Consider the following 16,129-nt stretch of genomic DNA (forward strand, 5'->3'; position numbering starts at 1 on the left):
ATTATTACAAAGCAAGTTGATCTGTGAACGCAGCCATTTATTGGCTTCTCATTGGTTACGTTCAGAAAACTCAACGGTTGAGAGATCATCACTTATGATAGGACTATTCTTCAAAACCCGGTGCTACGGTTCCAAAAGTATGATCCAATCACAAGTGATTATCTCTCAACCGTTGTGCAACTGTTGAGTTGTCCGAACACACCCGTTGCACGAAGAGAGAGCAGGTATCGCAAATAGAACAAAATTTCCGACCAAAAAATTTCGTATACACAGTTTATTTTTGCTAACTCTCTCTCTCTCTCTCTCTCTCTCTCTCTCTCTCTCTCGCGTAATTCGGAACTTTATCGAGCGATGCACTTCCCGATCGGGTAACAGCCCTCTCTCGTGTATTCGCATAATCCTGGCTCGTAGAGGTTCGCAAGCCATTTTGTGTATCACCGCATATGTACATACAGGAGGACCAGCTGTGTGAAAATCATCGCTTATCGTTTTGCCAGCTGCGTAATGTCAACAGTCGTGCGATTAACGTAGTGCGCCGTGTGTCGCGTGAACTTCACCGAACGACACCGCGACGGCCGTTGCGGAACGAGGTAAAGGAGGATTTGCACAAGTCGCGCTTACAACGCGCCACACACAGTCTCTCTGCCTAAACAGTCGTGTGAGAATTTCGCAAGAGAACAAAGAGTCGTGTGACCGTCTCTCTGAGCCGAAGAGCACCTTTTATTAACCTTGACCCGTTCGTTTTGACAACAGTGAGTATCGTTCTCGAGAGGAGGACGGGTGTGTTAAAAATAATTCTGCTCGAAATGTTCCGCCAATCATTTCCGCGGTGTGCCGTAACACACCTCATTGACTAATATCTGTGAGATATGTCCATTACACATATGCATATACGTAGGTGTGCGTGAAAGAACAACGCAGTTGTTTTCGTAAAGCACGTATCGGATTACGGATTCAGATTGGATGGTTTAAATTTAACCAATTGGAATTAAAAAAAAAAACAATAAATCTCAAGTTTAATGAACTTTGTTCTAAGTGGTAAAATTTCGATCTCGATCTCAATCTCAATCGGTAGTCTGACGGGGATAGAAGATGACGTGTTCGGAATTGCTGCGTTTTTAATTTTAGTTTCTTGACTCTCGTGTGTTTATGTCGTACATACATATATGCGCATATGTCGTATATATATATATATATGTGTATCCCGTGTGTGTGCGTGTGTGTATGCATGTATGTATATATATATGTATATGTATATGTATGTAGATATGTGTTAAATTCGGGCGAATTTTCTTGTGACGGAATTTATAGGTGTATGTATTGGACTTAAATGTATTTTGGCTATTTTCAGATTGCGAGCCAAGTGATGATACCACATGTGTGAAACACTTTGTGATATTTATTTAAATTCATGGAACTTCTGACACAAAGGATACGGTGGATATTTTAATAATTTTTATGGCGTACTAAACAAGTTGGAGCAAAGACATCCTAGTAAAAAAAATGTACATTTGCCTACCAAATATTTGTGATCACTTTTATCGTGTATATCCTGTTGGTTAGTATACAAATGCGTGTATCTCCGTTATAAATCGAAATTAATCTTATTCTTGTGAGTTATTGTTTTTTTCTTTTTCTTTTTTTTTTTTTTTTGTGTGTTTTAGTACATGTTGTACAGGTGGCTTAAATAAGACAAGATGAGTAACGAAAGTGCAGAAAGCCAGCAGCAGCCTCAGGCTATGCAAGACGATCCGGTCTTGATGCAGCCTATATTTCCCAATACAAATATACTTTTTGTGGATGTATTGAAGGAAAAGATGGACAAGGGTGTGTTGACAAGCCTCAGTTTCAGAGAATACTGGCGAATTTGGGTGCCAAAACTATTCAGTCCAGAACCTAATAGCAACTGTCTACAATGGACTATTAACGAAGAGATAGTGTATAGAATGCTGCTGCAGCCTATGGACGAATTTATTTGCGGCGGAGATCCACAGATAGTTTTGAAAGAACTTAGAAAGATGGAGAATCCGCCATCTATGTGTGGCAAAATGTTTAAGATTGGCGAACCGACCTACAGCTGTAGAGAATGTGGCGTCGACTCGACGTGTGTATTGTGTGTCGATTGCTTCAAACAGTCCGCGCATCGGAATCACAGATACAAGATGGGTACATCGACTGGCGGCGGATGTTGCGACTGCGGCGACACAGAGGCCTGGAAAACCGAGCCGTTCTGCAAGATACATCTGGCGGGAACACAGTCAAAGGACTTGCGCGGCAATAAATTACCTGGTGATATTGCGGAGCGAGCGGTCGTGGTTTTCGAAGCGGTGTTAGAATACTGTTACGAACTGTTGACCATGAGGTATACAGTCGCATTACCTACAAATCTCTCTCTTCAAGACACAACTTTTGATTCGCTCACGCACGATCAGTTGAATGTCTTCGACAGTTACTGCACCGTGCTCTTCAATGATGAACACCATACTTTCGATCAGGTGATAGGCATGCTCGTCCGCATTCTTAAGTGTTCACATCGAGAGGCCGTAGAATATGTAACCAGCGTGGACCGTGAGGGCAGAGCAGTAGTCAAGTGCTCGATGTTCCGAGACTGCAATGAACTACGCGCCGACATCGAGAAGTCCACAAACAGAGGAAACAATCGACCGCTCAAGGTGCTCGTTCTTCACACTCATATAGTCGCTCATCAAACGTTCGCACTGGCCTTGATTGAGTGGTTAAAACAGTTCATAAGCTGTTTTGAGGGTTTTCGTATGCTATTTAGCAATATCGCGCTCAATACGAAATTACCCGACACATCGATCGTCGAAGGAATTCTTATCAGAGATTCGCAGTTGTGGAAATGTGCCAGAACTGCGTGGCATCGGTTGTTTATAGCTGGAATGCTAACAGAATACGAGAGCAAAAAGGCACTCGCGATCGTGTTCACAAACAATTATGGTTCCGTCATGAAAGATTTTATTAAAGATGATCACGATCACGCATATTCGATTGTCTCACTTTCTGTTCAGCTGTTTACCGTGCCGACTTTAGCACATTTGCTCATCTCGCATTATAATGTGCTGTTTATTCTGTTCAACACTTTTATTTCCGAGACTTCTCGGCGCTGTAACCCTGCTGGGAAATTGGAGTTCGAGAGAAACACACCGAATCAGTCTTTCAAACGAGCTCTGTACATACTCTTCGATCTGCGATACTTGTTGAGCGCAAAACCGGACGAATGGACAGACGATTTGCGACGTGGCTTTTTGCAAGGACTTTCATTGTTAATGACATTTCTCTGCAGCATGCAGTCCATGGATGCCGTAATCCGACAAGTCGGGCAACATATGGAATACGAACCGGAATGGGAGTCCGCGTTCAATGTGCACATCAGACTTTCGCCCGTAATCACTCTGGCTTTGGAATGGTGCGGCTCCGATAGACTGGTTCTGCTCAAGGCCTTCACGCTTGTACTAAGAAAGTTACACGAACAACTGGGCAATACGCCAGCACCAAGTATAGTTTGCGAGTTAGCAAATCACAGTGCGACGTGCCTACAATACGATGTAGCAACCGAACCGGTGTCTATACATTTGCCGCTCTCGCGATTCTTGGCCGGTTTGTTTTTGCACTTGGAAAAACACAACTTATTCTATCAATCGCCTGAAATGAATATTCAAGCAAGACCGACGCCCGAACAGATCATTGAACCTGTGCTGATGGCTCAAGTTATGATCTCGCAGGTGCATTCAGGCATGTGGCGAAGAAATGGTTATTCTTTGCTCAATCAGCTCTACTTCTATCACAATGTCAAATGTCGCAACGAGATGCAGGACCGTGACATTGTTTTACTGCAGGTTGGCGCAGTTCTGATCGAGAGCAATGAATTTTTAATTCACGTCATGAACAAGTTCAATCTTTTGAATTGGGCACAACCGGACTTCGAGGTAAAGACTCAGAAGAGTTCGGAGGAGGACTGTATCCGACAGACAATTAGTCTAGTCGAGGAGTTCCTGTGCTTGCTTATTACAATTATCGGCGAACGATACGTTCCCGGTGTCGGTGAGGTTACTGCAGATGATTGTCTAAAGAACGAGATCATACAACAGTTGTGCGTTAAGCCGCTTTCGCACTCGGAACTGACCAGAACATTACCGGAGAATGTCGTTCATCATAGCGACGCTATGGAAAGGGTGGTGATACATGAAGTGGCAGATTTCAAGAAACCGACAAACACGTCGTCGGGAAAAGGTGTGTACGAGCTGAAACCGGAATTGTATGCGCAGCACAATGTATTCTTCTATCACTACACAAAGGAGGAGCACAACAAATCCGAAGAGGCCCAACGGAAGCGCAGAAAGGCTCAAAGTGAATTGGAGTGTTGTCCACCGCCGAAGCTGCCTAAGCTGACCGAGTCATTTAGCTTGATCGTGAATCTGCTGCAGTGCGACGTTATGCTCAACATCATGCAAACTGTATTACTACGCGCGATGAAGCCCAATAGCAAAAGCTTCTCCGAGTCGCAGTTGCATATGACGCTTTATCTGATCGGTTACGCGCTCCACGAACACGAATCAGGTCATTATCCTTTCTTCGCGTTTCCCGAACGGGCGGCTAAGTGGAACATATATAAATTACTCGAGGATCTGTCCAACTGTCCGCGCGTTGATGCTCATAAGGATTTGCTTACGTGGATCTTAACGAAATATCGTGAAATTACTAGCTCAACCGCTGAGAAAGACAGTCCAATGTCTCCTCATTGCGAGCAAACGAGCGACGGCGATACCTCCAGTACACACACTAGCAAGGAGACGGATAAAGAATGGCGAACGAAGATGGCAGCGCAGAAACGCGCCAAGATTATGGCGCAGATGGCTGCTATGCAATATCACTTCATGAAGAAGAATGCCAATCTGTTCGAGGAAGCGATGCTAGACAGCAACAAAGCCAACGATCGTGGATCCGCCATGGATCTGACTGAATCCACATTACAGGAAGAAGGCGCGCCAGTTGCCCTCGGTGCCAGTCAAACCAGCAGGTCGTGCGAGCTAAAGACGTATACTTGCATTCTGTGTCAAGAAGATCAGACTGTAACGGAATCCAGTCCTGCGATGGTAATGGCTGCATTCGTACAGCAGTCCACCGTGCTGTGTCAATTGCAATCCGATTACGTGGAACCGGATGCACTGTTCTTATCCGCCAAGCTCGGTGCGTCGCCGCATACTAGTACATGCGGCCATGTAATGCACTCGGATTGTTGGCAGGAGTATTTTGACAACGTGCTGGCGAAAGAAAACCGTCGACCCTACCGATCGAGACACCCGGCGAGTTTTGACGTAGAGAATCACGAGTACCTTTGCCCGTTGTGCGAATGTCTTAGTAATACCGTTCTTGTGGTCGTACCACCTTTGGGAATGATTCAGTCACCTCCCGAGCGAAAACCGGATATCAGTTTTGACCAATGGATAAGAGTTATGGAACTCACGATAGAATGCAAGCCCAGACAGAGAATCGGTTTGAAAATGGGAGACGGTAAGATCGTCAATCCTATGATTGTTCTCCGCGATGAGATCGAGGAAGCATGGGATGCGTTCGAGACACAGTACTCGAGATCCGCGCCACAACTCGCGCATACAATGGAGAATATGATCCACATGTATGTGGCTTTTGTGCAGACAAAAGGTTTCAATATAGACAGCGATCCAAAAATGCCTTTATTAGCGTGGAAGTCAACAGCTTACACCATTCATGCGATCGAGTTTCTGCTACGCGATATGGAGAAACCGTTATTGGGCGCAATGTCTTCACGGCAAAATGATTGTTTGGAAAATCTGGTGCGTCTGTCGGCTCTTTTAGGAGCGAGTTTTTCGAATCGCACGAACTCCTGGGCGGACCGCGAGCAGATCACCATTTACGCGATGACATTGCTGTCAATAGTTGCTGATGAAGGAGAAAGTGGACACAGTATTTTCGACATTGATCCGTTCGGTTTTCTAGTGTCGCTCATCAACTCGTTACCGAGCATCTTTCAGACGAAAGCTCAAGAAGAGAACGGAAGTCCGCCCGTCATCACCGGTGACGTGTTCGACTCGCACGTGCTGAAACTTGTGTTTCTGTCTCACATAGCGAAGATATTGTTCACGACTGACGTGGTTAACGTTATGGAAGTAGATAGACACGAGGAGACGGATACCGATGAAGCCGATCCAGACTTCGCTCTGTATCATATTCTGGGTATGCGCCTCGACAAAGAGAAAAGCAAAAACGTGTGGCGACAGGTGGAACTCGCTTGTCGGCCGTTTCTTCGTTGTTGTGCTATTTATTTTCATTATGTGTCCGATGTGCCGCCGCGGGAGGAGCTTACGCAGGTGCATGGTGACACGTACGAGAATCTCTGTTTGTATCTAGGACTACCTTCTACCTGTAAATCTCTAATCTATTCGAATTTGGATGTTACCATAAAACTGTTCAAAAAATGGAGAGAACAACCAACTGTTAAGCAGTATCTAAACGGCTACTTGGTTCCGAAAACAATCTTCATGGACTCATTGAAGGTCAAGAAATTAGTGGATCTACCCGACGACTACAGCGATCTCATTAATTCGGTGTCTCAGTTCACGTGCCCGAACAGCGATCGCAGAGAAGATCCGCGCAACCCAACTATGTGCCTGGTTTGTGGCGAAATGTTGTGCTCGCAGAGCTACTGCTGCCAAAAGGAACTGAACAAATTGTCGGTAGGCGCGTGCACGTATCATGCGAGCAAGTGCGGTTACGGCGTCGGTGTGTTTTTGCGAGTGCGTGAATGCGAGATCCTATTTCTGCGCAGTCAGAATCGCGGATCTTTTCTCTGCTCGCCGTATCTCGACGAATACGGCGAAACGGATCAGGGTCTTCGACGCGGCAATCCGTTGCACTTGTGCCACGAGAAATACAAGCAGTTACACCACATATGGTTGAGCCACGGAATTCAAGAGTCTGTGGCTCGCGCTGTCGAACAAACTTCGAACAATCTCATGCCGATTCAGTGGCAACATTTATAACTCTAACCCGTCATTTAGCTCTAAAGAAGAAAATAANAAAAAAAAAAAAAAAAAAAAAAAAAAGTTATGATAAAAAGGAGAGAGACTTTTACGCTTAGCCATAAACAACAAATGTAGCAGCTTAGGTGATTGTGATCGTTAATCGTCCATGTGATTCGATCCGCTGCAACAAGAGATCGATGAAGTTAATTTATTTATTCTAAGAGAATTGAGCTTCACCAAAAAATAACAAAAATTTTGGACGTTGTTTCATCACTTCTCTTCTCTCTCGCTAAATTATAAACGCCGTTTTAGTTGGTTTCACAGTTCACATCAAATTTATATATATTTTTTTTTTTAGATTAGATTCTTAGATTTCAGAGTTAACGGAAGTCTGTTATCTGTTGTGTAATTGTAAACTAAAAAAAAAAAAAAAATTTACAAATTTGTTTATATTTATTAACAAGAATTGTTGCGTCTCGGTATATTTTGTTGTTTTTAAACTGGATCGGATCCGCGATTAAACTCAACGCTCGACCGATTGTTACGTATTATTTACAGTACTTTGCAACGACTCGGGGAATTTTCTACAATAATAATTGTACAAGTGAATAATGGATTTTCAGATTACTTTTGAAAACTTGGAACAACAAGCGAATAATCAAGCTTTATATCATTTGTCGCTGTGTGAAATCTCGTTTAAAAATTTATTCACTTTTCCACGAGAGACATTTATTTGCTTTGTTATTTGGTTTTCTCTCATGGAAAAGCAAGTAGAATGCAGCGCACACGATGATAAGCTCGCGAATTTGCTGAGCGATGCATTGTTATGAATATAAAAGCGTGTGAACAATCGCCAGTTGTTCTAGGTGGACAAGTCTCGCTTTTTTCATTCAGCTCTTTTATCTCTGATTGGGGTGTTAGCTTGAGAGATATATATCCCGATGAAAGTTGTTTTCGCTGCCATAAAACTTGATTGTAAATGTCAAAAACAAACTGTAATGCCATTTAAATGTGCGTTTTGATTTTTGCGATTCTCTCTCACAGAGAGAAAAGACTTCGAAAAAACGCAACGCTTCGAAAAAACGTCAACAATCGCGCGTGATAGACTATTGTAAACTTTGTGAAAGAAATAAAATCTTTGAAAGTAATATGTGTCATAAATGTACGTGCAAGAAATGTTTTTTTTTTTTTTTAACACAAATAATTACGTAATTACACACAAATTAATACACATATTAATTCGAAATAATTTTAATTAACGCTATCCCGCCGGTAGTTTCGGGGGCAGAACTTTACGCGACAACGGGTAAAATTCGCGAGATATCGCAAAAAAACAAACTGCTACGAGTGTTGAACCAATTGAACATTTTTCAATGCAATTTTGTGAGGAAAGTATTAATTTTATTAAGTATCCAATAAGTAAGTTTTCGAATTAAAATTAATTAATGTGTGTATTAATGTGTACACTTTGAAGATCAAATATTTTGCATGTACACTTAGCGCACATAGCTCTCAAATACTTTATTTCTCTCTTAAATGAAAATTAACAGAGTTTTTATTTTGATTATTTGTAAAATTTATGTTTGCTGAAGAAAAAGATTTTTAATATAACAATTAAAATTGAATTAATGCGTGACGTTTGTTTTCTCTTTTGTTGTTAGTCTCTTCGAATAAAACGTCCTGTATGATTTCAGAACGACAATATTTGATTTTTGTCACGCGACAGTTTTGCAAACGAAAAAGTTATGAAATAGTTTTTTTTAAAATATGTTTTCGTATATAAACCTTCATCATTCAGTTGATGATTCATGCGTCCGTGAAACAGTGAAGAAAGAATAAATTTGTAAATAGCTATTGATGAATTTATCAAGAACCTGTAACGATTACACCTGATTGATTTATCAAGATCTATTATACCTGATTATACCTATTGATGAATTTATCAAGAACTGTGTAATCTGTCATTTGTGTATATCATGATCAGCCATAAGAAGACGACTCTGATGGAATACATTTATAGTTTGTCAGCGCGCTGTGGATCTTTATCTTCTTATCACATCATCGAGAGAAACGTATTTATATTTTATGAAAAGATAGATTAACCAAGTTATTGTGTGAAGTATTTGGAAAAGGGAGCAAGGAAAAGAGAGAAAGAGAGAGAGAGAGAGAGAGATTGCTGTGTGTAACACGCAAAAGATGCGCGCGCGAGCGTAACATTTATTACGTTTTGATCGAATATTTGGATTGTTTGAATAAAGTCACACAATGTGTATACCTTGTCCAGTTTTTAGCAATACGCATAAGAGTTTGTGCCGCTGTAATTGCTTATGAGATATATAATTTTATTAATTAGAGCGTTTTAAGTACTTGAGAAGAGTATATGAAGTATATATACTTTTATATACTTATGTACTTATATAATACTTATACGTTATACGATTTGCATATCGTATTTGTTAGGAATAAGAAGGGAAAAGTGTCTCACATGTATAAATAATTAATTCCTTCTATATATTTAGAGATATATATCATACAAAAATGAAATGATCATTTTTTTCTCTAATAGTATAAACTATCCAAAAAAAAAAATTAATCTTGAGAAGTGTTACTTGATGATTGCGCAATTTAAAATATACGCGAGAAGAGAAATTAATTTGAATAAATTTTTATTATTTTTATTTTTATTTTTTTTTTTTTCAATCAATCAATTTCTAATAAAGTACAACAAAACATCGAAATTAATTTTTGATTATGAGAAGATATAAATGATTATGTGTATGTATTTTTAAAATCTAGTATAACAGGTGGTTTTTTGTATATAAATAATATTAGATTAATTTCAGTTTTTCTTTTTTTAGTTAATTTGGAGTAAAAAGTTTAGTTTTTTAACAAATATTGTTTTTAGGAAATTTGATACGCTGTGCTCAACACACACACACACACATTATTTCCTTAATAAATTAAAAGTTTAATAGAAAGTAAAAGATCATGTTTTATTAAAAATATCAAATATAGAAGATTAAAAAGAAATGTTCTTTGTGTATTACCATATATAAACTTTTATCCATATATAAACTTTATATTATATAAATATACAACATTGTATACCAACCATGCAATTAGGTTTTAAAATTCGTTTCATTCATTTTTAATTAAAATTATTAGATTTGCTCTCTGTATATGTATACATATACATATATCTTTCATAATTCATGGCTACATTCCGATATGTCACGCCAGAGAGAAAACTGAGAGCGGCCAGGGCCATACGAAAAACTAATAGCTTTTCCGCTCTGCAAGCCGCTATGTCCACAGGTGGTGCACATTGGCATCTAAAAGTCAAAATAATATTCAGGGAAATAAAACAAATCTTTGGACTCGTGCACGTAGCACAGAAAAACCCACATAGTGGACATACATAGTACGGAATAGAACCACGTTTGGACATACGCACCGACAAGTCGATCGTGGACATGGCCACGTAGTTGTCAATGTGCACCATGTGGACGTAGCGCTGGCTTACAGGGAAAAGATATTACAGTTTTTCATATCGTCCTGGCCGCTCTCAATTTTCTCTCTGCGTTTCCGCTTAACCTCACTGGATTTTGAATTGTTGCTCTCGCCAGATCTCATCAGCTCTCACGTTAAAGCTTTCGGAGAGGTGTCTGTTGCAAAATTACGTTATGATTATCTGACTTAGGTGATAAAGTAATTGAATGCGTCGTTTGAAATTTGGCGAAAGTGAAGAAAGAAAAACAAGAAAATGTTCAAAAAGTATGTGTGTTACATATTGACATATAATTTAACCTATTTCTAATATAGAGAACAATATTTATTAGACAATTGAAATATATGGTTTATGCTAAAAGAAAAGAACTTTCAGCATCTCTTAAGAATGCGAGACAAGAATAACACGTTTCAATAATAAAGTTTCAACACAGATTTAGAAAAAAAATTAAAATTTTATAACAAAACATGATAGTGCGTGTGTGATATATGTATTCATAAATAAAATACTTGTTTCCATTAAATTATTCACGTTTTTATTAAAGAAAAAACAATGTGTTCTTTCATTACCAACACTTTCCCTAGGTTTGATGAGAGAGACAGTATTTCTGGAATTCAACAATTGAAATCGTCTGTTCAAAAAGGAATTCGTTCAAAACTTCTGGAGCTGTATCCTCATCTAGAGAATCATATAGATAATATTATACCAAAGAAAGATGCCTTTCGCATTGTAAAGTGGTAAGTTTTATCTGTGCAAAATTTGTCTAGTGACAACAATACAGTTGTATTTTCAAACATTACTTTTTTTTTTTATCAGCCATGATCACATAGAGATCATAGTAAATGCAGCAGGAGATTTGTTATTCTTCCGTCAACGTGAAGGTCCATGGATGCCCACTTTGAGATTATTACACAAATGTGAGTCTTGTTTGTTGTATTAGTTTATTAAATGGAAAACCAAAATGGAAAAAATTTCATGATAACCGAGACATTTCTTTTTGTGATGTTAAAAATTCCCAAATGTTTTCAGATCCATTCTTTTTACCAATGCAACAAGTTGACAAGGGTGCGATTAGGTTTGTTCTTAGTGGTGCAAATATAATGTGTCCTGGTTTGACGTCAAAAGGTGCTAGAATGATGACAGTTGAGAAGGGAAAAGTCGTTGTATCCTTTAATGTGAATCTTTCAGATATTGATAGTATGATTTACTATGCAGTTTGATTTGGTCAAGATATATTTAAACTTTAACTCAAAAGAGATATGTGTAGGCTGTTATGGCAGAAGGCAAGCAACATGCATTAGCCATTGGCATAACAACTTTGTCGACGGAAGACATGTAAGTCGAAATGATTTTCTTGATGTTCACTTGTAATCACATATACTTCTTTTAACGTATATGCATTATAATAATTAAAATTTTCCAATTTTGCAGTTTAAAAGTGAACAAAGGAGTAGGAATAGAAAACTGCCACTATTTAAATGATGGACTTTGGCAAATGAAACCGGTAAAATAATATTGACGATTAAAAGAAGATAGAATGAGAAAATCTTTCTGCATACAACATTCTCATTTTACCTCGCAACGCAACAAAGGTCCAATTATTGTTATTATGTGAAACGTAACAAACACGCGTGTCCGTAGTGTTGCAGGCCATAATATAATTAAGGATTACTATTGCGTATTGAATTTTTATTGTGTATTTAATGAAAGATTACTTTGAAAGTATATTTGATGATATAATGTAAGAGTAAACAGAGATAGTCTCAAAATACACGCGTGTGTAAAATATGCTACTTAATAAATCATCAGATGAAACTTAAGCTGGTCCCGACTTAGCGTCTACTTGACCCTCTTGATTCTCTGTAGGACCGGAGCGTTCGTTCTCGCAATGTCCTGCGGGTGAAGAGTAGGAAGCAGGATTGTTAGCTTCAGGAGCCGCTGCAGAAGCAGCAGCAGCAGCGGCAGCTGCTGCTGCTGCTGCCGCTGCCGCTGAACCGCTAGGAACATTAGCATTGGCGTTGCTACTCTCAGGAGGGACTGTATGGGGTGATTGAGGATGATAATGAGGACTGTGAGGACTGTGAGGACCGTGACCATGAGGACGACCCATTGGATGAGGCGGATACTGAGAATACGGCTGATGATAGTACGGATGAGCATACTGATAAGGTTGATGATACGGTTGTTGCTGAGAATAACTGTAAGTGGGATGTGGCGGTCGTGGAGCAAGTGGCACGTTCTGAGGCTGCTGCGGACCAGGCGCGGACTGATATTGCTGACCATACGCTTGATTAGGTGGCATCATCTGCGGTGTATGCGGATTTGTTACTGGTCCCTGTGGTGGTAATACTTGCGGCGCACCCGAAGAAGGTCCTTGTGCTGTCGCTGCCTGATGCGGCGGCATCGAATGATTCGGTAACATTCCTTGCTGATGAGGATTATGCTGTTGAATCGGCAGCACCGATGCGGATACGAGTGGCATACCACTTGACGGCGGTGGTGGCGGCGGCGGTGTAGAATTCGCGGTCGCATTTGCGCTCGCGACTACTGCTGCGACTGCAGCCGCAGCGGCGGATGTCGTAGTTGGTTGTTGTTGTTGCGGCGGTAGTACCTGTGTTGCCATTGGTGATTGTTGTTGTGGCTGTGACGATAACTGTTGTTGTTGTTGTTGTTGTTGTTGTTGTTGTTGCTGCTGCTGTTGTTGTTGTTGTTGTTGTTGTTGCTGCTGCTGCTGCTGCTGCTGCTGCTGTTGTTGTTGTTGTTGTTGTTGTTGTTGNTGTTGTTGTTGTTGCTGCTGCTGCTGCTGCTGCTGCTGCTGTTGTTGTTGTTGTTGTTGTTGTTGTTGTTGCTGCTGCTGCTGCTGCTGCTGCTGTTGAGACGGCGGTTGTGGTGGCGCCTGATGCTGCGGTGGCGGTGGCTGATGCTGTTGAGGAGGCGGCAGTTGATGCTGCTGCGCCGGCGGAGGTGGCTGATGCGGTGATTGCTGAGGTGGTTGCGAAGGTTGATGCTGCGGCGGCGTAGGTGGAGGATGTTGAGATGTTTGCGTCTGTTGCTGATGCGGATGTTGTTGAATCGGATTCACCATGTTGTTGCAGTACATTCCAGGAGGATGCTGTTGCTGATTGATGTTTGCGTGTATAGCTGATGGTGGCTCTGGTTTGCTCTCGTTATACGGAGGCGACATCTTCTTGTTCATTTCAACATTGGATTTATCAGTACCACCAGATTTTTTCTCGATCGAGTCGTTGTCAGAAACCTAAATAAAAATTGAATAATTCTTTTAAAAGATATCGGTGTATAATATTTATATAAATGCTATTCATTATTATTACATCAGGTTGAGTTTCGTCATTAAGCGATGCAGGAGTTGGGGTTGGAGTGGAATTCGGAGTAGATTCGCTAGACGCTGGTCCGTCCGAACGATTCTCCTCTATTCCTTTTAATCTTTCTCGTCTGAGAGCTTCGTATTGCCGTTCCACCATTTTGTTAAATGTCTCCTCATCAACTGCTGGTTTACAGTGCTGCAAGAGAAAACAATTATACAGATTCTACAACATTCTATTCAAATTCAGATTTAAAGAGTTTTTATTGTACCTTCTTTAATTCTTCTTGGAATATTTCGCTAGTTTCTATGAATTTGCGTTTCTTTGCTTCGAATTTTTCCTCAATTTGTTGCAATTCTGCTTCAAGCTTTTTCTGTAAAATATACAAGAGTACAATTTAGTTTATGATGAAACACGAAAAACACAAAACAATTACACGCGTTTATCACATACCTGATGCATCGTTAAAGATTGTACTTGACGGCGTAAAACCTGCATTCTTTGAGTTGTAACTACAGAACGTACATCTGGAACAACGGTGTCGCTAAAGATTTCATTAATCAGTCGATGGTTTCTCGTGTAACGCGAATATGCTACATGTTTCACAGAATATCCATCATCTTGATCTGTAAAATTAAACAGAAATTATATATATATAACATGTAAAAAAACGTTATTTGTAATATTTACTATTATTCATATTACCATCATCATCTTCAGCTGGTAAAATATCAATTCTTCTGTCTTGAGCGGCTTGACTCTTACTGCTGCCGGATGAACGTTCATGACTTTCTCGATCATCATTGTTTTGTTGTGCTGCACATAATGCTGCATGACACAATAAAAAAATATTAATATAAAAATTATATTTTACATTACATCATATAACATAACATTACATTTATAATATAAAATACTTTTACCCTCACTTTTTATCATAAATCTTGAAATTATCCATTTATTATAAATTATTTATATTTACCAGATTTTCCTCGATTCTTGGCTGCTATGTAAGCTAAATATGCAGGTGAATTGTGATAGGTTTTTAAACTTTTTTCATATTCCACCTGTATCAAGTAAAAAGAAATAAATACACACATGTATGAGTTAACAAATTCAAATAAAAAAATGTATATAGGAAGACTCATATATGTATACCTTCTCAGCCTCATATTCCTCAATAAACTCCGTCTTATCTTCTTCTGGCAAATCTCTCCACATTTGCCCAATGATCTTTCCTATCTCCCATAACTTTAATTCTGGATTCTGAGCTTTTACCTGATCCCATACTTTTCTGCTATATCTCATATATGGCATAAGAGGCTTCTCTGGTGGTTTAGGTGGTTTTGGCATACGAGAGTCAGCCTAATAAAAAAAAAAAAAACATCTAGTGTAAGTGAAATAAAACTTTTTGACAAGATAAATTATATATAGAATACTGTACGATTAAACAAATAATATATTTAACATAATTCTATCTTTTATAAATGCACATACATTAGTATTTTTCCCAACTTTCTGAGGTGTAAAACCTGGATGGCTATGGGGAGTTTGTATAAATGGATTCTGTGTATCTTTCTAAAAATTAAGAAAACACATCATTAGAGTTATAAATAGCAATTAAAACACAATCTTACAATAATAAATGTTCACTCACACTATTTGTTGAACTACTTGAACTCCCACCAGAAGCTCTTATACGTTCTGTAGCAATTATAAAATAAGTGTCAAGTTTATCTCTATAAAGTTACATTGTATCACGTAGAGTAAAAAATAAATAAAAAATGTACTTACGGTTCGACGCTACAATATTTGAAGTAGCCATTGCAACTTGTTTGTAATTAGTTGGCAAAGCCATTTTGTATTATGTTCGGATGAGTCGTTTTATTAAGAATATAGCGAGGTTAGCAACTAAATCTCGATACCGATCACGTCTCTGCTTTGATGTCTCTGCTGATTTCAGAAAATTTTTGTTGTGTTTAACCTGAAAAGATGAAACACGATGCAACAAAACCTACTTCACAACGAGCTCGAACGACCGATGGGCGTCGCAAAAAATTACACATACGTCGATGTTCGAGTTTCATTGTACAATATTGAAAATAATGTCAAAAGAATCACAAGTCCAGCTACAACTATCGAATAATTCAGTGAAAATACAAATATTTTGACATTTATTCTGAAAATCACCAAAATACTCAAGTAAACATATGTATGTATGCAGCACAGTAATGCATGCATACTACATACGTATATAGGGTTCTTGCTTGCCCGTT

General features: G+C 39.3%; 3 protein-coding genes across 3 annotated transcripts; 2 read left to right on the forward strand and 1 right to left on the reverse strand.

The window, feature by feature from the left end:
* Nucleotides 1-315: 315 nt before the first annotated feature.
* Nucleotides 316-9,294, forward strand: LOC109851669 (E3 ubiquitin-protein ligase UBR2). Its single transcript, XM_020421968.1, has 3 exons — nucleotides 316-752; nucleotides 1,352-1,558; nucleotides 1,665-9,294. Exon 3 carries the CDS (start codon nucleotides 1,698-1,700, stop codon nucleotides 7,038-7,040), a length of 5,343 nt encoding a protein of 1,780 aa, XP_020277557.1. The 5' UTR covers nucleotides 316-752; nucleotides 1,352-1,558; nucleotides 1,665-1,697; the 3' UTR covers nucleotides 7,041-9,294.
* Nucleotides 9,295-10,334: 1,040 nt separating this feature from the next.
* LOC109851721 (malignant T-cell-amplified sequence 1 homolog) lies at nucleotides 10,335-12,350 on the forward strand. The gene is made up of 6 exons (XM_020422065.1): nucleotides 10,335-10,796; nucleotides 11,115-11,267; nucleotides 11,347-11,447; nucleotides 11,560-11,693; nucleotides 11,798-11,865; nucleotides 11,962-12,350. The coding sequence occupies exons 1-6, from the start codon at nucleotides 10,786-10,788 to the stop codon at nucleotides 12,041-12,043; spliced, it is 549 nt and encodes a 182-aa protein (XP_020277654.1). The 5' UTR covers nucleotides 10,335-10,785; the 3' UTR covers nucleotides 12,044-12,350.
* Nucleotides 12,330-16,102, reverse strand: LOC109851724 (pollen-specific leucine-rich repeat extensin-like protein 1). Its single transcript, XM_020422071.1, has 12 exons — nucleotides 15,922-16,102; nucleotides 15,648-15,837; nucleotides 15,511-15,557; nucleotides 15,351-15,431; nucleotides 15,012-15,218; nucleotides 14,836-14,920; nucleotides 14,559-14,681; nucleotides 14,307-14,479; nucleotides 14,125-14,226; nucleotides 13,863-14,051; nucleotides 13,288-13,786; nucleotides 12,330-13,149 (listed from the first exon to the last, which is right to left on the reverse strand). The coding sequence occupies exons 2-12, from the start codon at nucleotides 15,709-15,711 to the stop codon at nucleotides 12,347-12,349; spliced, it is 2,373 nt and encodes a 790-aa protein (XP_020277660.1). The 5' UTR covers nucleotides 15,712-15,837; nucleotides 15,922-16,102; the 3' UTR covers nucleotides 12,330-12,346.
* Between the last annotated feature and the right edge of the window lie 27 nt (nucleotides 16,103-16,129).

Source organism: Pseudomyrmex gracilis, unplaced genomic scaffold (genome assembly GCF_002006095.1).
Source record: "Pseudomyrmex gracilis isolate BER0280 unplaced genomic scaffold, ASM200609v1 scaffold_19, whole genome shotgun sequence".
In the NCBI taxonomy this organism is placed as follows: Eukaryota; Metazoa; Arthropoda; class Insecta; order Hymenoptera; family Formicidae; genus Pseudomyrmex; species Pseudomyrmex gracilis.

Bases quoted from the DNA above. Each gene is read 5' to 3' on its own strand.
- LOC109851669 (XM_020421968.1), top strand. From the start codon at position 1,698: ATGAGTAACGAAAGTGCAGAAAGCCAGCAGCAGCCTCAGGCTATGCAA.
- LOC109851721 (XM_020422065.1), top strand. The intron at 11,268-11,346 runs GTAAGTTTTATC...TTTTTTTATCAG, and splicing joins GCCTTTCGCATTGTAAAGTG to CCATGATCACATAGAGATCA. The intron at 11,866-11,961 runs GTAAGTCGAAAT...CCAATTTTGCAG, and splicing joins ACTTTGTCGACGGAAGACAT to TTTAAAAGTGAACAAAGGAG.